This window comes from Myodes glareolus, chromosome 9 (genome assembly GCF_982192425.1).
Source record: "Myodes glareolus chromosome 9, mMyoGla1.1, whole genome shotgun sequence".
Taxonomy (NCBI): domain Eukaryota; kingdom Metazoa; phylum Chordata; class Mammalia; order Rodentia; family Cricetidae; genus Myodes; species Myodes glareolus.
In genome coordinates, this window is record NC_142034.1 from 16450519 (window position 1) to 16477373 (window position 26855).

General features: G+C 44.6%; 1 protein-coding gene across 14 annotated transcripts in view; it reads left to right on the top strand.

Moving 5' to 3' along the window:
- Window positions 1-1263: 1263 nt before the first annotated feature.
- Window positions 1264-26855, top strand: part of Strada (STE20 related adaptor alpha) — a 31596-nt gene continuing 6004 nt past the window's right edge. Inside the window, exons 1-8 of one of the 14 annotated variants that reach the window (XM_087909863.1) lie at window positions 1264-1401; window positions 8278-8357; window positions 11536-11593; window positions 14946-14974; window positions 22751-22853; window positions 23107-23228; window positions 25189-25297; window positions 25380-25503. In XM_087909863.1, the coding sequence (XP_087765989.1) occupies window positions 8322-8357; window positions 11536-11593; window positions 14946-14974; window positions 22751-22853; window positions 23107-23228; window positions 25189-25297; window positions 25380-25503 (581 nt within the window). In that variant the 5' untranslated portion in view covers window positions 1264-1401; window positions 8278-8321. Of the gene's footprint in view, window positions 1402-1802; window positions 1944-8277; window positions 8358-11535; window positions 11594-14945; window positions 14975-22750; window positions 22854-23106; window positions 23229-25188; window positions 25298-25379; window positions 25504-26855 lie in introns of those variants that run through there. The other 13 variants (XM_087909865.1, XM_087909861.1, XM_087909864.1 and 10 more) reach the window with 13 other exon arrangements.

Below are 26855 nucleotides of genomic sequence, written 5' to 3' on the forward strand. Positions count from 1 at the left end.
TAAGGCCAGCCTGGGCTATAGAATGAGTTCCAGGTAAGCCTAGACTAGAATTGAGACTGTCTCAAAATGGTAAATTTGGGGCTGGAGAGATGGGTCAGCAGTTAAGAGCACTTGCTGCTTTTAGAAAGTATCCAACACTCACAGCTGTCTGTCACTCCAGTTCCCCGGGATATGACAACTGACCTCTGCTTGCTTCTGCACACACGTGGTGTGCATACATACACTGAAGTGCACACACACAAACCAAAATGAAGCTGGCATCTTTTCATCGCTTTCTCCAATACTCTCAGTTCCAAAGACAATGTAACCTGGCAGAAATGGAATTTTCTTCCACTCTTTTGCTTTTTGTGAATTCACTGGGTTCACTTCTGAACGAAACTTTTTTATTTATTTATTTCAAGACAGGGTTTTTCTGTTGGAACCTGTCCTGGTACTTGCTTTGTAGGTCAGGCTGGCCTTGAACTCACAAAGATCTGCCTGCCGCTGCCTCCAGAGTGCTCGGATTAAAGGTGTGCTCCACCACTTCCTGGCAGAAACATTTTGAGACTGCTACTGTGCTTCAGAATGTTAAAGCACCAGGTAAGATTACAGAAGTGTGTAAAACAGTGAGAGCATCGGGTGAGTTTGGTGTATTTCCATCAAGCCCCCGTTTGGATGGTGCCTAACTTACATATCTTGGAAGTTATTAGGACCGCTATAAATCTGTGAGGAGACAGAACTGGAAATAACAAGTATTCATTACTTGACAGCGACCCACAGCAACTGAGGTGACTAAAAGCCCTTAGTTCCCACAGGAGGAAGTCTTGCCGCATCTAGAGTACTTCATTTGATCAGTCCTGTATGCCTTGATCTCTGTCGTCCTTCATAAAGGCAAACTCATCATAGGTTTCTACAAATAGAACGCACCACCGAGCTTTAATCACAGCAGAGGCAAGCTGATCTCGGAGTTCAAGGCCTCCCCAGGCTACAGGAGACCCTATCTCAAACCCAGCACAAAAAAAAACAAAACAAAAAAATAAACCAAAACTTATGGATGAAGGAGGGTTCAGGAACGAAAAAGAGAGCTTTCATTTAGTTGAACAATTTTCTTGGCTTTACATAGAAGGAATTTGGGACACACACACAGGGTGAGTTTCCTCTTTAGTTTGTTCGCTAATGCCTGAGAGACCCAAGCGCGCCCATTTAAGTCCTTCCAGGTGTTTGCCCGTGTAAAGCCTACCAGGTGATGGAATGGGGAGAGGCGGAAATGCTCCTGCCAGCCAAACCAGTACCTGTAGTTAGTTGGCCCTTGACCCTTCTCTTCCTGCTGGAGACAGGAAGGGTACCGAGACACCAGGGCTCTAATAAACCGCAGTTGGCATCAATGAGGTCTTTGGCGTGAGGAAACCCGCTTCTTCCTAGGTAAAGGCGCCCCCAGCAAAGAAAGGGGAAAGACAACCAGCCTTTGAAGCCATAAGAAGACGCTGGGGGAGGGGGAGGGAGGTAGGCGGAGCTTCCTTTGCGGGAGGGGGTAGGCGGGGCCGGGCGGGGCGGAGTTTCCTTCGCGGGCAGGGTGGGGCGGAGCCTCTTCCGAGAGTGGAGCTCGGCGGGCCTTCCTCCCTGGGAGGCGAGGGGCGGGGCTTTCTCAGGGGAAGGGGCGGGACTTCCTCCGTGGGGCGGGGTAAGGAGGAGCAGCTTCCACGGGAGGGGCGGAGCTTTCTTTTTGGGTGGGGCGCAGCAGGGCTTCCTCAACGGGAAGGGGCGGGACTTCCTCCGTGGGGCGGGGAAAGGAGGAGCCTCTTCCGTGAGAGGGGCGGGGCTCTGTCAGCCTCTCTGGCTCCTTTCACTGCGCATGACACGTTGCGTACCTCCCTCCCAGCAACCGGCCTGGCGGCAGCGCGGCCACCAAACTGAGGAGGCGGAGCCGAGACGAGTCGGTACTGCACTCTTGACTCCTAGACCAGGTACCGGGTGGCGGGACCGCCTGGTGCGCTCCCCGGGGGGCCAGTCCCTCTTGCCCGACTCCGAGTCCATCTTCTCGGGGGCGCGCCTCAGCGGTCATCCCGGCTCACCCTCGCCCTCCTCGGGCCTCGTTTAGCCCGGGTTCTGGGTTCCCACGTTGAGGGGTTATAGCCCGAGAGCAGACTAGGCTTGGGCCTGACGGGAGAGGCTGGCTCCTGCCTTCTCTCTCCATCTTTTCCGGTGCTTCCAGATGGGGTGCCTGGGACCATATGTCGTTTTGTCCTCCCGCAAAGTAGCAGCAGACCCTAGTGCTGACCTCCCTCGACCCCTCCATTTCAGGCGATGCTGGTCGGGCTTTGAGTTGAGCACGATCAGGGTTATTTTCTGCTTTGGTGAAAACGAAGAGGCCCTGATTGTCTTTTTTAAGTGCTCCCCAGCAGTTTTGGGAACCGGGTCTGGCGTTCGAGAGTGAGAGTGAGCACGACAGAAGGGGAGTGGTTAAATAAAATCGTTCATAATTTTAGGAAATAGAGATCTAACTTCTCAACTCAACCTTCAGCTAAAGACCCCAAGATACTTCAACTTGACCCGTTTCTCCCAGGCCGTTGAAATCGGCCTTATTGAAATATCTGTTGAGGTAGAACCAAGTTCCAATATGTGGACGGGTCTTCATGAACTACTTGATACTTTAGAGATACCCGACGCCTGAGACTGATTCTGGGCCCTAAGAAGTGATACACCAAATTTGAGAGTGCGGCTGTGGCTCAGTGCCTGAGTGTTTGTTGTCATTAGTGAGGACTTGCATTCCATTCCCAGCACTACCAAAACAGAAAAAGAAAAAGCTACCTAATAATTTAGTCATTATAGTGCTGAACTGGTCAACTCTCTTCACCCTTTAATTAGGTTTCTTAGAATAATTTTGGTTATGTGTTGTGATCTCAGACATGAAGGAAATTTAGGGGATCAGTGACAAAAATAGAAAAAAGTCAGTCAGAGCAAGCGAATTCTTACTGTACCTCTTGTAGTGGGGGCGATAACGGGACAGTTCCGAGTGTGGTTGGGTGGCCCCAGAGGTGGCTCTGGATAAGAGGACATGCTGCTGAAGCTTTAAAGACCCGAGTTCCAATCTCTGACTCGCATGTAAACAGCTCCAAGAAGATCCTATGCCAAGAGAAACAACAGAGCTTGCTGGCTGCCAGCTGGTGTCCAGGGTCATTGAGAAACCTTGATTCAAGGGAAGAAAAGAGAGTGGTAGAGTAGGGCACCCAACGTCCTTTGGCCTGACCATGCCTACAAACAGAGATTCACACACACAGACACACACGCGGGGAAAGCAAGTGGTCAGTGCGAACTTCTGTAACATAGGATACTTGAGGTGATTAGGGAGTGAGTATCAAAGTTAGGCTGGAGACAAGAAGGGAAGCAGGGTCTTTAGCCTCCACTTTTGTTTAGACACGTTGTAGCCAAGGATGCTATTAAACTGATCCTCCTGTCTCTGTCTCCTGAGCGCCGAGATTACAAGCATAAGCTACTGTTTTCAGCTTTGGATTTCTGTCACTTTTACAGCCTTAGCTATTGACCTCTAAATCTAGATAGCCATATTTAACTTGTTCTTAAATATCGATACTACCTTTCTAACAAATGGCTGTCCCCTCATTTTGGAAGATAATAAGCCCTTTCAACATTATTGAACTCTATATTAGTTAAAACCTGACAGAGAAAACCACCTGGTGTTCTTAAGGCCTCTGTATACGCACCCCTCCTGCACACCCTTGTGCACATATGCATACACTACACACTCATACATATACACTGATTAAATAGTTTTTTAAATATTTATTTATTATGTATACAATATTCTGTCTGCATGTATGCCTGCAGGCCAGAAGAGGGCACCAAACCCCATTACAGATGGTTGTGAGCCACCTTGTGGTTGCTGGGAATTGAACCCAGGACCTTTGGAAGAGCTGGCAGTGCTCTTAACCTCTGAGCCATCTCTCCAGCCCCTTAAATAAATATTTTAACTTATCCTTACGTTAAAGCCCCCTCTACTTCTGAGCTTTCCATTTCTCTTTGATCACTCAAGAACACAAACACACAATTAGAATCATAGCCATATATCTAAGAGAGTTTGTAAAAGATATTCTCCAGCCATGCTTGGTGATGCAGGCCTGTAATCCTAGCAGCTAGGAGCATAGCAGCAGAAGAATCAGAAGTTCAAGGTCATGAGCAGCTACATAGTGACCGTGAGATCAGTTTTGTATATAGGAGACCCTGTCTCAAATTATTCAAAGGGTAGAGAATGAGCTTGATAGTTTGGGAAGCGGGGGCAGCTTTATAATTTCTTCATTCGTAGCCACTCATCTGCTTCCTGGTATTTCCACTGCTATGGCTCTTATCTCCAGGAACACTCTTCTAACCAGCATGCTTTCCTCTGGGCCATTTTCACCCCTCCCTTTCTTCATTCCTTTATAGAGTAATGTTTCTTGGAATGTTCTTCCAGACAAGATTTCTCAAATCTTAGTTAATACCGTGGTCCACACGCCAGCAGCGTTGTCACTTCCAGGGAGTGTGTTAGAACTTGGAGCCCACTCCAGACCTGAATTGCAGAATTTTAACAAGATCTCTAAGTGATTTGTGGGTGCAACAAGATGTAAGACACACTGCGTAGACCACCATTGTGTGTCACTTCTATTGAAAGCTCACAGTGGCGTCCTCCCCCTGCTAATACAGCCTCGCATTAGCACGCACCAAAGGCCTGTCAGTGGTCCTCACACACTTCACTTTCGGGCAGTTATTCAGGGTTACTGAGTGGTGACTGTGATGAGCACTGTTGTCGAAGCTGGCGATACACCTTTGCATAATACAGCAAATACTAGGTAATAGTCACACTCTTGGCTTTAAGTCACCTTTGATAGGCCAGGCCCACTGCCACTAAGGCATGTTTTTGCTCAATTCCATAAGAAGTTGGTTGCTCCTTCCTTCTCATCTATCTCCTGTCCTGTTTATTGGTGCACATCCCACTTCCACAACCAGTTAAGGTCCTACTCCCTGGAGTGCCTCATGCGTCTTACACCATTTTGTATTGAGTTAGGCCCCTCTAAGGAGGTGCACACTTGACAAAAGCTGACTGGTTTTCTACCAGAGGCCTGACCCCAACATAGGCTCTGGGGTTTTAAGACATGTTGGAGATACCACAACCTATTCTAGATTCCAGGTTCATCTACTCTTCTTTCAGGTAAAGAAAAATAAAGCTAATTATTTTCATACTAGGGATTAAATTTAGGACCTTGGGCATGCTAGGCAAATTCTATTCAGCTCAGCTTTCCCAACCTATACTTTTTCTTCGTTTTTTTTTTTTTTTAAACAGGTTGGAACTCACTATGTAGTCCAGGCTGGCCTCGAACTCAGAGATTCACCTACTTCTGCCTCCCGAGTGCAGGGATTAAAGGCATGTGCCATTACCACCTGGCTCCAACCTATACTTTTAATGTAAATAAATATTGGCTATCCTAAAATAGATTTTGAATTTGTACAAAGTGTATAGGATTTAGTCATGCTAGCCAAAACCAAGGCCTCATTCTTAATTCTGAGGACTTCATTCATCTCAAGTGATAGTAGAGTCTTAAAATAACTGCTGCTTATAAGTAACAGAGCTGTGGCTAGGATGGGTGTTCTCAGTGGGAGTACTTGTCTAGCATGCCTGAGGCCCTGGCTGGATAGCTAGCACCACAAATCAATAAATAAAAAGTCTGTTTCTGTGTCTATCTACTAAGAATATCCCTCGGCCAGTGTATTATGGTGTTTTATGTTCTTGATAAAAATGCTTTAAATGACGTTTTATCCTTCCACCGTAATTTTGTATTTTTTTTTAAATGGGTGCGATCATGTCCAGCTTTTGTTTTTTGTTTTTTTTTTTTTAAGATTTATTTATTTATTACATATACAGTGTTCTGCTTGTGTGTACAGCTGAAAGCCAGAAGAGGGCACCAGACCTCACTACAGATGGTTGTGAGCTACCATGTGGTTGCTGGGAATTGAACTCAGGACGTCTGGAAGAGCAGTCAGTGCTCTTAACCTCTGAGCTATCTCTCGAGTCCCGTAATTTTGTATTTTAAGGACAGTTGAAAGCAGCATAGTGATCTTAATGTCACACAAAGTAGAAAAGGAAAGTACCTCAATATTCAGATGAATGTCTATTTTGTTTAGATTTTTTTTTTCCTTGACCAAGGATATCTTGGATTGCCAGGCTGGCCTTGAACTCTTGGTCCTCCTACCCCAGTCTCAGTAGTTCTAGGAGTACAGGTCTTTGCCATTGACACCCCGCCTGCAGTGCAGCGTTCAGGTCTAAATTTTTCTTTTGTTTTGACACAGGTCATTTAGCAGAGGCTAGCCTCAGAGTCACAGATAGCCAAGTATGACCTTGAATTCCTGATCCTTGTGCCTCCTGCCAAGTGCTGGGGTTATGCACACAATAGCACACCCATCTTAAAATGTTTTTTCTTTTGTAGAACTCTTAGAATCTCTTAAGTACACAGTCCTGTTACCAGTAAATAGTTTTACCCTCTCGGCCAGGTGCAGCCAGCTGCCTGTGAACCTCAGCCCTTGACCTAGGTCAAGAGGATTGTTTGAAGCCAAACTGTCTAAAGAAAGGCCTTTGTCTCAAAATCACAGATAGAGTACCTGCCTACAGTGGCTAAGACCCAATAGGAAAGAAAGGAAAGTCCTCTCAGCTTACTGAACATTTTTATTCAAACAAAAATTACACCTGTGTTTACAATATTCAATTTCATTAAATCAGACAAAGAAAAAAGTTATTGGGTGGGTGTGGTGTCACAATCCCAGCATTCAGGAGGCAGAGGTAGGAGGGTCAGAAGTTCAAGGTCATCTTCTGTTGTGTCTCTGGGGGGTAAGAGACCACCCTGGTTACCTGAGACCCAGTCTCAAAAAAGAAGGAAGAAAAGCCCAGTGGAATCTCAGCACTCCTGAGGCAGGGGCCAGTCCAATGTACAGAGCATGTTCCACCAGAGCCAAGGCTACACAGAGAAACCTTGTTTCAAAAAGAAAAAAAGGGGAGGGGGGAAAAAGCCAGAGAGTTTTACGTTTCACACACTAGGTGCCTGAAGCTTCTGCTGGCCAGTCTTGTAATGGAGTGGCACGGGAATTGGGGTGGAGGGAAGTAGACTGATGTGAGGAAATGGAGACACAGACGTGGAGTGATATGTGGAAGTGGGGGGCAGACGTGGAGTGATGTTTGGAAGTGGGGGGCAGACGTGGAGTGATGTTTGGAAGTGGGGGGCAGACGTGGAGTGATATGCGGAAGTGGGGGGCAGACGTGGAGTGATGTGCGGAAGTGGGGGGCAGACGTGGAGTGATGTGCGGAAGTGGGGGGCAGACGTGGAGTGATGTGCGGAAGTGGGGGGCAGACGTGGAGTGATGTTTGGAAGTGGGGGGCAGACGTGGAGTGATGTGCGAAAGTGGGGGGCAGACGTGGAGTGATGTTTGGAAGTGGGGGGCAGACGTGGAGTGATATGCGGAAGTGGGGGGCAGACGTGGAGTGATGTTTGGAAGTGGGGGGCAGACGTGGAGTGATATGCGGAAGTAGGGGGCAGACGTGGAGTGATGTTTGGAAGTGGGGGTGGTAGACACCTCTGCTTTGTTTTTAAAGGAATCTCACTCATTGTGCACTTTGTGTTAACTTTGGCTTTTGCACTTGCGATTCTTCAAGTAGAAGAAATTTCTTCCACTTCTGCATTGTGCCTCACTTCTCTGGCCCACCTTGCCCTGCCTTCCTCTCAACAGTTCTGCTGTGTATGAAGCCCATGCTGGCCTGCAGTTCTTTGTCCTCCTGCCTTAGCTTCCTGAGTCTTGGGGATACAGGGAGTGCATTGGCCTGCCTGACTCCAAACTTTTCTCATAGAAATGACAGTTTCAGAATGTACTTGTTCAAAGTATATCCAAGTTTATTGTCACTCAATACAACTGTAAACAAATACTCAGAAGTTAGCAAGTTATATATATGTCTGGTATGACACCTTGGAATGGTAGACTAGTAGTGCATTTCGTTCCACAGAGAAGCTTTATCTAGGCTGGCCATGTTGCTCAGTAGAATGTCTACCTAGCCCTTGAGAAAACACCTGGCTCCATCATCAACGCAAAACCCAGGTGTGGTGCACCCCTGTGATCCCAGCACTCAGGGTGGAGACAGGGGTTTCAGGAGTGCACGGTCATTCTCTACTGTGCAGTGAGTTGGAGGCTAGCCTTTGCTTCAGGGGAGAAAAAGATAGTTCTATAGAAAGATTTAACCAACTCTCCATGTTTCTCTTTTCCTTTTAGGTGTAAGTTTTTGAAATTGAAGTAGGTCTACACAGTAGGAACCCATGTCTTTTCTTGTAAGTAAACCAGAGCGGATTAGGGTGAGTGTTTCCATTCTTCTGGCTTTCTATTTGTTTTTTCTGAAAAGTAAAGTGTGGGTGGACATTGTGGTGACTGCTTTGTCTTGTTTTACTGTGACACTCAGAATTGTTTGGTGAAAAACAGGAAGGTGGCTTGTTTTATGAATTGATCAGTCACATGCTAAATAATTTGGGCATTTTCTATGTAGTTACAGAGCTGGTAAAGATCTATTACTTCTATTTTTCATGGATTTATGTTTTTAAAGTCAATGTCAGGTTATAGTTACTGGAACACATTTCTAAATATAATGAAGAGTCTTTAAAATTAACTGGAAGAGGGCTTGAGAGATGGCTCAGAGGTTAAGAGCACTGCCTGCTCTTCCAAAGGTCCTGAGTTCAATTCCCAGCAACCACATGGTGACTCACAACCATCTGTAATGAGGTCTGGTGCCCTCTTCTGGCCTTCAGGCATACATGCAGACAGAATATTGTATACATAATAAATAAATAAATATTTTAAAAAAAAATTAACTGGAAGAATTTATTATACCTTAAAATTTTTTATCGGGGCTGACCCAGCAGGTGCAAGGGCTTGCTGTAAGTCTGACAGCCTGAGTTCAGTTCCTAGGACCTACATAGTGGAAGGAGAGACCTCACTCCCATATGCCCTCTGATCCGCACATACACACACGCACAAAACAAATACGTGAGACAAAAGCTATTATCCTCACCTGGCAGGAGAGAGACCATGGCCATGAAGATAATTTCATAGACCAAGACTGATCACTTGCGCTCAGACGTGCTGACACCTTTGATTTCCCCAAACGCAGGAAGCTCAACTGTATAGTTGTGGTAGTGCGGACTTGGTTCCCATATTTCCTGTAAAAATTTTAGAATAAAAGGTCTTATCAGATTGTCCGTAAGAATAAATATTAGACTGAGTTTCTTTATAAATAAGCCCAGTGACCTCACTAAAAGTGTCATATGGTCCAGTGAGCTTGCTGAGCAGGTCCAGGGCCTTCATTCAAGCCCGGCAACTCGAGTTCTGTCCCTGAGAACTCATGTGGTGGAAGGAGAGATGAGTCCCACATGTTGTCCCTTCTTCAACAAAGTATATTGCTTAAAAAATTCTTAAAATATCCTCATCGAGGGGGCTGGAGAGATGGCTCATTGCCTGCTCTTCCAAAGGTCCTGAGTTCAATTTCCAGCAACCACACGGTGGCTCACAACCATCTGAAATGAGATCGGATGCCCTCTTCTGGCCTGCAGACAGACACACAGACAAAATATTGTATACATAATAAATAAATAAATAAATATTAAAAAGTCCTCATCGATTTTATCAAGTACTTAATTTTTTAATGTGATAATGATTCTCTAAAGATTTTAATTATTTTTAAGTGTTATGAGAGATGGGTTTATCACTCTCAAATATTATATGGTATAGTGCACAGAAGTTTTTATGTTAAACTGGGGAGGTGTTATTTCTTTCTTTTTTTTTTTTTAATTGGTTTTTCGAGACAGGGTTTCTCTGTGACTTTGGAGCCTGTCCTGGAACTAGCTCTTGTAGACTAGGCTGGCCTCGAACTCACAGAGATCCACCTCCCACTGCCTCTGCTGGGATTAAAGGCGTGCGCCACCACCTCCCGGCCTTGTTATTTCTTTTTTAATTCAGAAAAAATTGTCACAGAAAAGAACCAAAGTGATTTTATAGTTTATAGTTTCAGTGCGTATCATATAGCTTGATTTTATAGTTTATAGTTTCAGTGTGTATCATATAGCTTGTTTTAGGATGTTCTTTAATCTTCCCTTTCTTGTGTTTATATGCGTAAAAACAAGTTACACTGTAAGAAATAAACTTCAGCGTTAATTAAGAGGAAAAGGTAACCCTCTCCTCTGCCTGAACTCTGCTCAGTGGAAAGAATGCCTCTGTGCCAAACTTTAACACCAGTCATGAAGTGAAACAGAATCTGGATTCCGTTGCTTTTAAATATGAGCCACATTCTTATTTTAACCTGGCCTGATTAAGGTGAAACCAGACTCCTGATTAGTATAATGGAAATCTAACACTCATCTGAAATGGACGAGCAAGGTGTACATTGATTGCACTAGTTCAGTCCTGGTGAACTTGATAGAAAGTAAGTCTTCAGAAACCCTTCTAAATGGCCTCTGTACCCATACTGGACATGTGTGGTACATGGATGTGACACCAAGAAGATGCGTGTGCCCTCTATGCAAGTCCGACATGAAATTAAACAAGGGGAAACAGGGTGGGGAAGGGGCACGAAGAGGGTACTGGGCTATGAATATGATCAAGGTACGTGATCTGCGTGTGAAAATATATAAGGAAATTCATCCTCTTGTACAATGAATAGATGCTGTTAAAAAAGAAAAGAACTATGCATGGTGTAATCTCGTACTTGAGAAACCGAGGAAGGAGGATTAAAGAGTTTAAAGTCAGGCTAGGCTACAGAGAGAGACCCCGTCTCAAAAAGATAAAAACAAACAGAAGAAGAAAGCTTTGTAGATAAGAGAACATGGAATATGCTGAGTCTCATTTTATAAACTAATGGAGGCTTGTGAAGAATTCTTTTATTCTTGTTTTCTATACAAGTGTATAGAATTGTACACTTGTACAATGGAATTCAATAAGTGTTGAATTCCAATAATACTTTTCAAATTGGCAATGATGATCCAGGACTTCTGTAAAGAATATCTATGAAAGTTGGGTGGTGGTGGCACATGCCTTTAATCCCAGCACTCAGGATGCAGAGGCAAGTGGCTCTTTGTGAGTTCAAGGCCAGCCTGGTCTACAGAGCAAGTTTCAGGACAGCCAGGGCTACACAGAGAAACCCTGTCTTGAAACACAGAAACAAAAAAGGAGAGTATCTATGGAATAAACAAGATGGAACAAGTTTCTCTATAGGAGAGGAAAAAAATACTCATTCTTAGGGACAGTTCAATGTATTTCCCCTCTGTCCCAATTATGAACCAATCATGTTAGATACAGAAGACCAGAGAAAGAAATGAATCTACTGTTTGTAGCCAATTTCAAAATCCTTTTCAACCTGTCCATGGAAATGGGTCTGACTGTACTGCTTGTTTTTATATTTTTGTGGTATTTTGTCTCTAAAGGCTGATAGCTACTGTGTTGTGGCTTGGAAGATATACTAATTCTCTTTGGGGTTTTCCTCTTTAGCGGTGGGTCTCGGAAAAGTTCATTGTTGAGGGCTTAAGAGATTTGGAACTATTTGGAGGTAAGTACAGTATGGCACTTCGCCATCACTTCAGGATAATTATCACTATTCTTCTGCTGACTAGATCATTGTGTAGAAGTTAGCAGTTTGAAAAGCAACTGTAAACTATAGTTGTTCAGAGTCACTGGCTTCCTTTTTAATCTGGTCTTTCCCAGAAATCTGTGAATGAATCAAGCAGTTGTCCTTGGCCAGTAGGTTTGCCCTTTGAGATTTAACAAGTGCAGACATTCCTGTTTGGCCCTTTCCAAAGTAAGTCCTTTTGGAAATGATGATCTTAGTTCAGGTGGAAAAAAAATTTCTCTGTAAAAATAGTAGTGGTGGCTGGGCATGCTGGCACACACCTGTTTGCTGACCCTGCACTTGGAGTGCCAAGACAGAAATCATGAGTTTGAGGCCATCTTGTACTACATAAGGGAATTCAAGGGCAGATGGCAGATGTAAAACAAGATCCTGTTTCTAAAAACCAAAAAGTAATTATAACAAAACAGTGTAGCCCCATTCATTGTTTCCAACTGTCATGATAGTCTAGGTAAAGAAACAGCAGTCCATAGCATCCACAAATAGACAGAAAACTCAAATGTATTAATTTCTAGATGGTACTATTAACCTATTTTCCTTAAAGAATCTCACCGAAATTCTGGAGTAGTGGTGTTTAGCGACTTGGTCAAAGTATTACATTTTAGGTTAAAAAAAATCACAAAAAATGATAGGCTCTTTTTGTTTTAATTAGAACCAATAAAAATTATTATAGTAGGAGCTGGAGAGATGGCTCAGTGGTTAAGAGCACTGGCAGCTCTAACATAGGGCCTGAGTTCAACTCCCAGCAACTACATAGTGACTCACAACCATCTCTAGTGGGATCTGATGCTCTCTTCTGGCATAAAGTCATACATGCAGATTGAGCACTCATACATAAAATAAATCTTTTAAAAATTATTACAGTGTAAACTAATATAATGAAAAATAAGTTTTGTTACTAGTCTCATCTCCCTCTCATCATTAATGGGAATAAAATGCTCTAAAATTCAGTACTGTTTCTGATGAGATGTTTGTTTTGTCTGGAATCATGTAGAGGTGGTACAAGAACCAATCCCAGAGTTGTCCTCTGACCTCCACATGTGCCGTGACACATGTGCTCGCACACACACTAATAACTTTTTATAGAAATTGATTTGCAAGTTCAATTGATAATGAGTTAGTCACAAATATTGCATACTATGTGACTGGAATGAATGGACTCTCAGTTTCTGGCTGAGGGAGCGATCTTTGGATGTCTGGTATTTGATGGGATTTTTTCTTGTTTGTTTTGAGATAGGGTCCCACTATGTAGCCTTGACTGGCCTCAAACTCATAGAGATCCCTCTGTCACCACCTCCTGGGTGCCGGCATTAAAGGGATGGGCCACCATACCTTGCCTCTGGCTGTCTTGACAGCATCTAGCCTGTGATCTGAGGTTGGTAAAGAGTTGTTCTCTGCATGTTCACAGCTTAGTGTAGACAGACAGTATCTCCCAGTCTTACACAACTTGGAATTTGCCTTCTGTCAATTGGAGTTCATGTAACCCTCCCTGCCCCCCCCCATTTTGGCTTCTCACCTTTAACTAACTACTGTAAGCAATTGCTTCTGTTATTTGTATACCAGAAAACTGCTGTCTAGGGGGGAACCATTACTGCTTTGAGAAACCAAGGCCACATTACTCTTCCTCTAATTTTCTGTGGCAAGTAATGGGATACGTACTCAGTGTACCCAATGAAAGGCGTTTTCTTGGTGATTAAACTTTCCTCCTCTGATTTTCTGTTGTTTAAGGTACTTAGAATTGTGTGGTTTAAGATGTTTGAAAACTGTATAACCAGCCCTGTACTTTACAGTGGAAGCCCTTTCCTTTTTCTTCCGTGCTGAGCAGATGAGACTCAGGGCCTGTGGTTTGCCAGGCAGGCCCACTCCCACTGCCCTACACCTCCAGCCCCCATGTTACTGATTTTTATTACTTTTGAAGATGGAAAGACAAAAGGGCACACACAGAGGATTTGTGAGCAGGAGGAGGTTACTTGGTTATTCTGTGACTTGTCTGTTTCATTCTCAGCAGCTAATACCCAAAGCCACCGCTGTACTCAGTTCAGAGTCAAACACCTCTGACTTTGAGAATTGAGCTGGGCAGCCATCGGGTCCCGTAGATGTGTGCTACTGGGCTGAAAACACCGTTTGCCCTAAAACAAACAAGCCTCCCCACGCCCTCAAAAGGCAGTCCAGTCTCTATACTCTTCCAAAGCGGCCGACCAGCCCTGTAACTTTAAAGTCAATTTTGGAGCTTGACACAATGGGCCGCGACTGTAATCTCAGTACTCTGAGAGGCTGTAGCAGAAGGATTGCCATAAATTCCAGGCCAGCTTGAGATATATCAAGATATTGTCTAAAAAAAAAAAAAAAAAAAAAAAAAAAAGATATTGTCTGAAAAAAAGCCTAACGAGCAGGGCAGTGGTGGCGCACGCCGTTAATCCCAGCCCTCGGGAGGCACAGGCAGCCGGATCTCGTGAGTTCGAAGCCAGCCTGGTCTACAAGAGCTAGTTCCAGGACAGGCTCCAAAGCTACAGAGAAACCCTGTCTTGAAAAACCAACCAACTAACCAAACAAACAAACAAACGAAAAAGCCTAACGCTGAGTTCAGCCCTAGAGCCCACATGAAGGAGAACCATTTTCCACAGCTGTCTTGCTTCAAGCACACAATAATAAATGCTAAAATTCTTTAAAAGGGATGGAGAGATGACTCTGCAGTTAAAAGCACTGGCTGCTCTTCCAAAGGACCCAGGTTCAATTCTCAGCACCCATATGGCAGCCCACAATTGTCTGTAACTTTAGTTCCAGGAGCTCTCACACCCTCACATAAATATATAGGCAGAACACCAATGTATATAAAATAAAAGTAAATAAATCACTTAAAATTTTAAAAGTTTTTAAAGAAATTTAAAAAATACATGAGCTTGGGGGCATGGGTGTGTAGTTGCGTGGTAGTTAGTTGCCTGGCCTGAGTGAGAGTTAAAGAACAAAGGGAAGGGAAAGTGGGATTTTGTTCACCAAGTACAATGCTCAGGAACAGGCATGTGCACAGTAACACATGTGCTTGATGGTAAGTACATGTGTGCCCAGGGCGGTAGCTGTGGACGAGGCTCACATTTCATGTGCAAGTCCCTTGAGGCTGCATCGGTCTCGCTACGGCTCTGTGTAGTGTGCAGTGCTGTATGACTTAAATGGATTCTGTTATTAACTGTAGTCCTAAGTGTGATAATTGCTGGTCTGAATGTGGGCGTGTCTTCTGCTAACAACAAAATGCCAACAATCAATTTCTCTACCCCAGAGCAGCCTCCGGGTGACACTCGGAGAAAAGTAAGTGGCTTTCTGGGCGCTGGCTCTGTGTCTGCTGCATGGAGTTGATGTCTTGTAGAGATTGCGTGTTTTGCTGGCTCTTGTGTTATGCTTCTGCTGTTCTGTCTTCTCAGCTTGATTTGTAGTACAATTTTAATTATTTTTCTTTTTTACTTGTGATGATGCTTCAGGTTTCACCCTGGGAAGACTTTAGTGTGTACTTTAAAGAGCAGAGAAGTCTCAGCTGGGGATTCCAGCCTCCTCTCCTCTCATGCCTCCTTATTACCCACCCCTCCCTCGCCCTCTAAAATGAGTTCCTTAGTTTGAAATTTCAGTTTTAGCAGTTGGTGCTTCTCACTTCCTCATCTGTAGACTGTTAGCAGTAAATTTCACTCTACTGAGAAAATGCAGATCTCTCTCTGGCTCATAAGTCAAGACCTATGTCTCTTACTGTAAAAACAAAACCAAAATTAAAAAGTACAAAACAGGCTGGGTGTGGTGGCACATACCACACCTGTCATCCTGGCTCTCAGAACCGAGGGTAGGGTGTAGCTCTGTATGTCAAACATGCATAAGGCCCTGAGTGCCACCCTCAGTACCAGACAGAAGAGAGTAAACAACCAGAGTCAGGCGTGGTGGCAAATACCTGTAGTCCCACCACTTGGAGGTTGAGGCAAGAGGAGAGCAGGTTCAAAACCAGAGGTGGCTTAGCTGGTAAAGACCTACGTTGTGTAAGCCTGGCACCAGAATGAGAAACCAGCCTGAACCCGTATAAAGGTGGGAGGAAAAAACTGACCACACACTTACACATTTCTGCTCATGAGGAGAAAACTGACTACCACACACGTCCACATTCCTGCTCGTATGCACATGCAATTGGGGGAAAAATTTTTAAAACTCAACCTCCCCACCCCCACCCCCACAAAAAAAAATAAAAACTATACAGATCTTTTTTAAAACTGGCAAAAGCTGCAAGATTCTTGCTATCCTCCCCTCCGCTTGTGCTTTACTTTCCCTAGTAACTAGCACCAGATGTGCACAGTGCACCATGCTGTTTGGAAAATGTGAATCATGGTCTTACAAAAAGAGAGCACAGCGGCCGGGTAGACTGGCACTCACCTATGGGCCCAGCACTCTGGAGGCTGAGGCGGGAAGATTACCGTAAGTTTGAGGCCAACCAGGGTTTGTTCAAGAGTGAGACCCTGAGAGGTGAGGACAAGGTTGGGAACAGAGAGAGATAAGAACAGAACCTTCCCGTGGCAGACCCCTCTTCCTGTGAGCAAGCCCAAGGCTGAGTAAAGGGTGGTGATGCTTAGATTAGTTCTGACTGCATTTACACCGTCTCCCAGGCGTGTCTGTCCGTCAGACCCATGTGTTTTCATTCAGGAGACAAATACAATTTAAAAAATTAAAAATTTAAAAAAACCTTTAAGATTGGATTTTTTTTTCATAAAAGATACTAATGACATGTTTTTCATATGCTCATAGCTGCTGGTGTTCTAGCAAAAACAGTCCTGGGTGAAACCTGTAGAAAGTTGAATGTGTTCATTTGGTGGTGTATCATACTGTCTTATGCTTTATTGGATTTTGTTTTAAATAATGCTACTGGTTTATGGTTATTTGGTTATTTCTAGGTGTCAATGGCTTATGTGTTTTTAAAATGCTTCAAAATAAATAAAATGTTTTTTAATGTTGTGGAGACCTAAACAAACAAACAAAAAAGAACAGAATTAGTGTCTTTCCTTGAGTAATTTGAGATTCCAGGTTACAGTGGTGTAACTATGCTAGGCTGTGTTTAGTGAGCTAAAGTTTGCTCTAAACAGACTTTTAAAATCTGAAAGTCTTTAAAATCTGGTCTTCTGTGAGTCACAGCTGATTCTTCAACCCTAGCTGACTGAACCTCAAATTCTTTATCCCAAAAGCACATGAACAACCTCATAGTCTTCGCTTACTCCTGAAACTTCACAAGCCAGCCCTCCATCATCCACCCCACTCCTAGCGTTGTCTTCCAGGTTCCTGCAACAGCTCAGTGAGCTCTGAGCGCTCAGCAGCTTTTCCAGTCCCAAATTCTCCCCAGTCCTTCACAACCTTCCCAGCAGACCTGGCCGTTCTGACACAGCAGTGCCCATGTGCAGACACATGCACCGCTTCTTAGTGTGTTCTCTGTTGCTGTGGTAACACCATGACTGTAAGGAACTCATTTAGCTTACATATTCGGAGTCCTAGCCCATTGAGGGAAGTCAAGGCAGGAACTTGAACTTTAGGAGTCTGGAAGGAAGAACTGAAGCTGATGCCATGGATGAATGCTGCTTATTGGCTTTCTATGGCTTGCTCAGACTGCCTTCTTATACCACTGATGACCACCTGCCCATGGGTAGAGCCACCCACAGTGGGCTGGGATTTCCCACATCAGTCATTAATCAAGAAGATACTCTACAGACGTGCCTACAGGCAATCTAGTGGAGACATCTTCACAATTGAGGTTTCTCACTCCAGAGAAATCTAGCTGGGTCAAGTTGACAGAAAACTAGCCAGGACACCCCCTTTCTTGTGTCAGCAGCAGACCAGACCTCTCACGAATCCTTCTGCATTTTAATCCGTCTATGGAAGCCAGTTCAGATGTGTAATTCACTTCAGGTCTGTTAGAGGAGTGTAGATGTGTAGCAGTGCAGGTGACCTAGAGGGGATTGTTATATAGTGTGACTAATCCTGTTACCCAAGGAACAGGAAAATACTTCTGTCCTGTTTACAAAATTGTTCCCTCTCTTTCCTGCTTTGTTTGTTTGCTTCCTATGAAAACTGGCCTCTGACTGGCATAGCCACGAGTGGAAGCCTTGTTTTACAGTGGTTTGTGGTGAGTCAGGCAGAACCATGTAGAAGCCACAGCAGCCTCTAGACTAATTCATCCCCTGAAGCGCCACGTTTCCCAGCACCTAAAAATCTGATTGCTAAAGGTTGCACTTTCTGGTCATTTTCTGTACAACTAGATCATGGAAGTATTTGTCAGGTTCCTATGTAAGCAGTTCATTGAGGCTTTCCCTGCATGTGCGCAACAAGAAATGCCATAGTTGGAGCTCATAGTGTGTCTTGTATGCCTCCCTGCCAGAAAGTAGGACACGGGTAATAAAGAAATTTCCATTTGTAGATTTCCACAGAGTTGTTTAAAATACATATAATAAAAAAGTACATATAATAAATATTTTACTCTGAGGACTCAATTGTTGTTCTTCATCTCTTTTTCAAACTAGAGAAAGTTTAAGAAGTTTGGAAATGAGAGACAGCTGTAAACAGTTACTTCTCATCAGGGCCATAGTGTTGCTCACTTAAAAAAAAGTAATGAGCTGGACAGTGGTGGTGCACGCCTTTAATCCCAGCACTTAGGAGGCAGAGACAGGCAGATCTCTGTGAGTTCAAGGCCAGTCTGGTCTACTGGTCTACAGAGCGAGTTCAAGAACAGGCTCCAAAAGCTATAGAGAAACCCTGTCTCAAAAACAACAACAAAAAAGTAATGCTTGATTGCCCGCAGGTGTCAGGCTCTAGTGGAGGTGCTGCAGGACCAATGTATTACTTTGAGCCCTATTTCCAGAGGGATCGCCATTCACCCTACTTTCTCATTGGAAGGTTTCAGGAAGCTTCTTGAGTTCCTACTTTGCTTTTATGATTGTCCAGTTATTCCTGGTTATTACTGTTGTTACTGCTGACAGCAGTGAGCATGACAGTCAAGGACTAGAAATCACTAGCGCATTTCTAGTGGAGTTGACAGGAAATAGATGACTCAGCTTTAGCAGTGACTTCTGTGAGGAATGTAAAGCAAGTAGCGAAGTCAAGTGATGGGACTACTCTGCTTTGCTGGCAGGGTCATCTCTTAAGTATTTGAGACCTAAATGTAAGAAGACAGTGATGAGAAAAAAGATGGGCACATGTGTATTTGGTGTAAAACAGATGTGGTGGAGCAGCCTCAGCTACATAGATTTTGAGGCTAGCCTGAGAGCTGTATAACACTGTCTCAAAACCAAAACAACAACAAAAAAATGGGGATGGAAGTTGTAGCCAAGTAGGAGTGTTCCAGTTAAAGGGACTGCTGTTTTTGTAGAGACCCAAGTTCAGTTCTCAGCACCCATGTGGTGACTTCAAAACCATTTATATATAACTTTGGTTCCGGGTGATGTGACTCCCTCTTCTGGCCACTACAGGTATTGCATACATGTGGTGCGCTTGCTTATGTATAGACAAAACACACACATTGTCTTAGTTTGCTTTCCATCGCTATGATAAACACCACAACCCAAAGAAGCCTGGGGAGGAGAGAGCTTATTTCATCCTGCAGCTTGTAGCTCATCACTGAGGGAAACTAAGGCAGGAAGGCAGGAACCCGGAGGCAGACATTGCTCTCAACAATTTTTTTTCTTAAGTTCCCACAGAACAACCCATTAAGGGCTAAGTACTCAGTGGCTTTTCCAGCTCAAAGTTTTAAACTCTGTCCACAGTCCTTCCTAAACAACACGGACAGGTCTCTACAGCAGTACCCCATGAACCTGGTACCGGTTTCTGACTTAGTTTCTTTTCTATTGCTGTGGTAAATCCATGACCAAAAGCCATGAAGGAAGAAACTTGGGATTTATTTCAATTTACAGCTTTATTGTCTCCCTGAGGGAAGTCAGGGCAGGATCCTGGAGGCAGGAACTGAAGTGACATGCTTGTTCCATGGCTTGCTCAGCCTGCTTTCTTTAGGGCTACTGCCCAGGGGTGGCATCACCCACAGAGGGCAGGGCCCTCCCACAACAACCATTAACCAAGAAAATGCCTTCGACTTGCCTGCAGTCAATCCGATGGAGCCATTTTCTCAACTCAGCCAGTGTTCTCAACTGAGATTTGCTTTTGCCAAATGACTCCAACTTGAGTCAGGCTGGACAAAAAAACAAACCAGGACACAAAATAAGGATAAATTAAAAAAAAAAAGTTTTGCAGGTGAGATGATTGGTACAGGTTCACTAAGAGCAGAAACATGCTTGTTGCATGGGAAAGTGACTGGGGAGATGAGGAAAGTGAGGTGGGCTAGAACTCACAGTCCAGAGCAGGGAACTAGATCTAACAGCAACCCACCGGGCTTCCTGTGAACCAAAACTGGTTTTATTGAGAGCAAGATTATTCAAGAGGACTGGCAGTGTGGCTCAGTGGGTAAAAGCCCTTGCTGTGCAGACCCAGTGACCTGACTCCAGTCCCCAGTTCTCCCAGTTAAAGGTAGAGGGAGAGAACTGACTGCACAGAGATGTTCTCTGACCTCCAAAGCAATACGCGTGCACACCTACACGAGTGTATTATACACACACAATAATAACAATGAAATTAACACAATTAAAAACCATGCAGGACTGAGAGTGTGGTGTGAATAGTGCAGTTGTCTGGGAAAGCAATATTTCATTGTCTCATAGAGTTGGCTGGATGTGGTCTGTAACCTGGTAATTCTTTCTGGTCAGGAGACATAGTCAGACATGTTTGTAGTAGTGTGGTTCATCGTAGCGGAGCTGGGAAAGAACCCAGTCTCATCAGTGTGGGCATGGATGATTGAGATAGATTCCTGAAAGGAATATTATACAACAGTGAACTGTAACTGAATAGAATATTATGACCGAGTCTTAGAGTAGAAAAGATGGATTAAAAAACCGGGTGGCGGTGGTGGCACATGCCTTTAATCTCAGTACTCTAGAGATAGAGACAAGTGGATCTCTGTGAGTTCAAGGCCAGCCTGATCTAAAAAGTGAGTTCTAAGACAGCCAAAACTGTTATACAGAGAGACCCTGTCTCAAGGAAAAAAAAGAAAAAAGAAAAAAAGGGATTAAATTGAAAATAGACTTCATTAAAAGGGATCCATTTTGTTCTACTAGAGCCCTCCTAGTCTGCTCGCTCTCCCCCTTTTCCCTCCCTTCCTCTCACTTGGTTTTTTGAGACAGGGTCTCACTGTGTAGCTTGGCTGTCTTGGAACTCATTATGTAGATCAGGCTGGCCTCAAGCTCACAGAGATCTTTCAGCTTCCCCAGTGCTGGGATCAAAGGTGTGCGCCACTACACCCAGCTTTTAGTATCACTCTTAAGTATAAGGCAGAGCCACTTGGCCTGTTTATGGACTAGGCATTATTAATAGTTCTAAACCAGATGCACTCAGTCAGCAACAAGACACTTTCCCTGGCAGAGGCCTGGGTCTTGTCTGCGTCACATAAGCACATTCTCGTTACTTAGCAGACTGTTTACCTCCCTGGCCCGCACAGCAGTTGAGAACCACTGCTCTAGAACAAGATTATCGAAAGAGCATTAGTATGGTTGAGTTCTCCTTAATCTCAGCACTTGGAAGGCTACCAGGAAGATTACCATATATTCCAGGCCAGGCCCTAGCACTCAGGAGTTCAAAGGCAGGCAAATTCTAAGTTCAAGGCCAGCTGGTTTACAAAGACCTTGTCTTAAAAAAAAAAAAAAAAAAGTCTGTTTCTTCATCTAGTATGGGGAAGGAGGAAGGAAGATGAGACAGTGTAAATGGACTCTGAAGAGTATATTTAAATAGGATGCCAAGCACAATGATTTTGTGGCATCTCTGCAGTCATATTCTTGACTCTCTACCTTGTCTGAACATTTTCAGCTTTTACCGTTAATGCTGAGTCAAGAGCCGTTTGTGCATTGACAACAGTTTCTTCCGATTCAAGGCCAGGTTTGTTTTATTTTGTTTGGCTTTTTGAGGCAGGGTCTCCTGTATCCAAAACTGGCCTGGAGCTCCTGATCCTCCTGCTTCCACCTCCTGAATGCTAGGATTACAGGCACACACCATCACACTTGACTTAGGCCAGACTTATGACTGGTATACAGCATAGGCCTCAGATTTCTGCATTCCAGCTAGACACACCTGCAGGGTGGTGAGAAAATCGCTCCCCAAGTCATTTGAATGCATTTGGGCCTAGAAGGCCTGTGAAAGCTGTCCTTCAGCAATGCTGGCCACTTTTCTTCAGGACTTCAAAGGCTAGAGGTGTCCACATCCTCAGTGGCTGGTACCCAGCTTCATCCTCTGCCTGAGGGGACAGGGACCCAGGAGCTGACCATGCAGACTCTGGGCCTGTAGCTGAGGGAGTCAGTTACTCTCCCATCTTGTGGGGACATCAGGAATGACTAGCCTGGACTCTCGGTTTACTAAAGGAATGGGGCTCCTCTAGCACAGTGTTTGCACCTGCCTAATGTTACCCTTTAATACAGCTCCTCATGATCCCCAAACATAAAATTATTTTCGTTGCTACTTCATAACTGTAATCTTGCTACTGTTCTGAATTGCAATGTCAATATCCGATGTGCAGGATGTCTGATATATGACCTCCCCCATGGGTCACGACCCACTGGTTGAGAATCGCTGCTCTAGAACAAGATTATAGGTCTGACCATTGAGGACCTTGCAGTTTGGCACCTTAAGAATTGGACCCCAATGCAGCAGAAAACTGGAAACCATGTATTTCTCTAACCCTGGTTTTTTTTTTTTTCATGCTTTTCTCCACACATCCTTTCTCCACCAAGAACTGGGTAGACTTTAGCAGCCAGTCACTGGAGAGGTCAGGTAGAGTGGCAGGTGACCGGGACAGTTGTCCTCGTTTGTAGATTGAACAGTTGGTCTGTGAGGAGTGCTCACTGCGTTGTGATCCTCGCACTTTTCTGGGCCGCAGCCAGGGTTGCTGTGTGTGCTGTAGAAGTGATTCTCCCCATGCATCTGCTACCACCTCTGCTCCACCCCCATTTTCTCAGTTAACCTCTTCTTCTTTTTCCTTAGGCCAATGAGGCGAGCTCGGAGTCCATAGCATCTTTCTCTAAACCGGAGAACATGGGCAGCTTTCTGCCAGAGAGCGGGTGTTATGAGCTGCTCACCATCATAGGTAATTCCCAGGGACATGCTCCTCAGCCAGCTGCACAGATTCTTGGTGACAGTGGGATGTTGTGGGTTTCTTGTGCCAAGGATGGGAAGACATCATTTCTAGGAGGCCATGGACCACTACGAAAAGGACTGATGAGAAAACCAAGAAATGTCAGCTATATTATAACTAGAATTTTCTGCTGAAATTAAGTCTCTTTAGAGTAGATAAATCTTTTGTGGCTGTCTTTGTTTAAGTCATTTGTCTTTTCTCTTAGGTAAAGGATTTGAGGACTTAATGACAGTGAATTTAGCCAGGTACAAGCCAACAGGAGAGTATGTGACAGTACGAAGGATCAACCTAGAAGCTTGTTCCAATGAGATGGTGACATTCTTGCAGGTAATAAAGTGTGGGTGTGACCCCTGGAGGGTGGGCTCCCAGTTACATAGTAATCTCGTTTCATTCCTCTAGAAGTTGCTTTAGGTGGGCCATGTGTTCAGAAGTCAGGAGGCAGCAGCGAAGGGTCTTATGTATTTGACACTGTCCATCAGGCTGTGATGGGGCTCAGCCCAGCCGTCCCCTCTTCTTTAAACATTTCTCTTTGCCTTGTTCTGCATTATTCAGAGAGGCAGGCAAACCCAGCAGTGTAGGCAGCAGAGGCGGATTCAGTCCCAGGACGTCTTGTTCACAAGCAGGGCCACCTGCTCTGCCATCAGTGACCATTTTCTGGGCCATAGCATCATGTTTGCTGCAGATGCCTTTCGATTTGATAAGCATGGAGTCTCCATCTTGCTAAACTGGTGTAGGAACCAAGTGGGGTAAGACTCCTCATGGTCCTTTGATACCAGTGTGCACAGCGCCCAGCACAGTACAGTGCCCAGCACAGTGTGGACTCAGGTCTGCGTGCAGCTCCTGCACCGCATGTGGAGTGTGCTCCTCAGTGATGCTTACCTGATCATGTTGTTCAAGTTCCTCTGTTCACAGTTGCTGGATGGGGCCAGTCTAGCTTAGTTATCTGTAGGGGAAAACTTAATTTATTCCAGAACATGTTTTGCCCGTGTGATTTTTTTTTTTTTTGATTTTATTCTCTGAAACAATAAACAGGTAAAGGGAACTGCCCACATGGTCCCAGTTTAGGTCATAAAGGCCAAGAACCTGAAATTTGTGCATTTTTTGTTTTGTTTTTAATTTCTTTGAAGATAGGGTCTCCCATTCCAGCTGGTCTAGAACTCACATAGCACAGGCTAGCCTCAAACTCATCAGTTCTCCTACCCAACTTTCTAAACCAGTGGTTCTCAACCTGTGGGTCACGACCCCTTAGGGGTCCCATATCGGATATTTACATTATAACAGTAACAAAATTACAGTTATGAAGTAGCAATGAAATAATTTTTTTGGTTGGGGTTGCCACGATGTGAGGAGCTATGTCATCAGGAAGGTTGAGAACCGCTGCTCAGAGTACTGGGATCACACGGAACTCCCTGGCTCTTCTGAGGTTCCTTTGAATTTTTTTTAATATTTATTTATTTATTATGTATACAACATTCTTTCTACATGTATGCCTGAATCTTTTTTTTAAATGTTTCATATACCTGCTTCCGGGGAAGGGGATCCCAGTCAAGGTGCTCAGAAATGTCTCCTTGTATTCCATAGTTTCATTTGTCCATTAGTTTGGTCAACTCTTATACTTTGATGTATATATTTGTTTTTAAAAAGCATCCCACTGTTACCCAGCCTGCCCTCAAACTTACAGTCCTCCTGCCTCAGCTCCCAGGCTAGGATTATACTCTTTTTTTTTTAAGATTTATTTACTATGTGTACAGTGTTCTGCCTGCATGTTTGCATGTTCTGCTGCAGGCCAAAAGAGGGTACCAGATCTCATTAAAGATGGTGATGAACCACCATGCACCATGTGGTTGCTGGGAATTGAATTTAGGACCTCTGGATGAGCAGTCAGTGCTCTTAACCACTGAGCCATCTCTCCAGCCCGGGGATTGTACTTTTGTCCTAGAAAGAAGTGTAAGCCTTGACCTAGGATTAGGCGAATCACTTCCCAAGTCTTCAGCCACTGCTTTATTTTGGTCATCTCTGAGGTGGCTGACTCTCACTGTGTTGACAGCAGTGACCCTGCATGGTGAACGGTTACTTTTTGAGCCTCGTGGGTGTTGGTGGCTGGCAGGGCCACCCAAAGGCCCGAGTGGGCAAATCAGGTGACTTTCCCTAGGCACAATGGGCCTTCCTACACGGGAAGGACTCTGAGGAGAGCATCCAGAAGACACTAGGTCTCCACGCTATCCCAGTGCCATCTTCATGTTGAGTGCCATTCGTGACCCTGACTCAGCTTTGCCGTTGCTTTCAGGGGGAGCTTCATGTCTCTAAACTCTTCAGCCATCCCAATATAGTGCCATATCGAGCCACCTTCATCTCAGACAATGAGCTGTGGGTCGTCACATCATTCATGGCATATGGTGAGTGGGAAGGGTTCTAGGACACCTGGCAGTTCCTTCTGTGCCATTTTCTTTCTCCTGTCACCCTTGGCGTCCTTTTCAGGTTCTGCAAAGGATCTCATTGGCACACACTTCATGGACGGCATGAATGAACTGGCGATTGCATACATCCTGCAGGGGGTGCTGAAGGCTTTGGACTACATCCACCACATGGGCTATGTGCACAGGTGTGTTCCCAGCCACGTTACCCTTTCCTAATGAAGGATCTGGATTCTGAGCTTGCCACTTGGGGGACAGTCATTAGTCTGTCAGTCACTTGATCTTTATTGTGTGGGAGATATATCTACTGTGGACCACTGTCCCCTGACCCCTGACCCCTGCCTTACTCCTATGTGCCTCAGAGCAGGCCCATGGTCAGCTCAAAGACAGATTGCTTAGTGGTTTTGTCAGGAAAACCAGCTCATAGTGGGGAAGACAATGGAACTGGAGCCCTCCTTCCACTTCATTGGTTCCAGGGATCAAACTGAGGTGGTAAGGCTTGGCAGCAAGTGCCTTTACCCACTGAGCCATGTCACCAGCCCCACACTGCAGACTTACGTAGAAGGCAGTGTGAGGGACAGTTTTGGGACCTAGATACACAAGAACTAAACGTTTAAAAGCATAAAACAAGAAAATGATAAAGCTTAGATCGGCTTTAAAGATTTCTGTCTTATAAATGACATGATGAACAAAGTAATGTGTGCCAGGGTGACAGGTGTTAGTTAGCTGTGCTGTAACATACATGAGCAACAGGGAGATCTGGCAGGACAAGTGAAGAACAGCAGGGTGGCAGGATGGGAAGTTAGGCTGAGCCTTAGCAATCAGAGAACTGCAGATGAAGACATGATGTCACATTGTATGAGTAACTGGTGGTGGTTAGGAGGCTGGATGGAATCCAGTGTAGCCAGTCAGGGGCATGGACGCAGGCTCGTATCAGCTCTGGCTATGTGCCATCAGTGGATCCACATGCAGACATCTGCCGCATGCTGACATCTGCCGCATGCTGACATCTGCCACGTGCAGACTGCTGTTAGATTTGTACTAAGTAGAAGTATCTTGAGTGTCTCTCCCTGAAGAATGGAAATGGTAGGTCCCTTGAAGTCAGCACTGAGTGAGAAAAGGAGTGAATTTCTTAACAGAAAGGATTAAGTAAATTTAAAGCACATCCATGCACTTCTTAAGAACTGAAAGTCAAAGTATTAGGAGCCAGTCTGGGATGTGCATGGAAGATCTGAGTTCAAGGCCAGCCTGGTCTACATAATGAGTTCTGGGACAGCCAGGGCTACGTAGAGAAATCCTCCTGTCTCAAAAGCAAACAGATAAAAATCATTGGTCTATCTTTTTTTTTTTTTAATATTTTCATTTTCATGTGCAAGTTTACCTGTGTGTATGTATGTGTACCATGTGTGTGCTTGGTAACCATGGAGGCCTGAAGAGGGCCTTAGATCCTCTGGAACTGTAGTGACAGATAGTTGTTAGCTGCCATGTGGGTGCTGGGATTCAAGTCCTCATTGGTCTACCTTATATGCTGGTGCGTGCC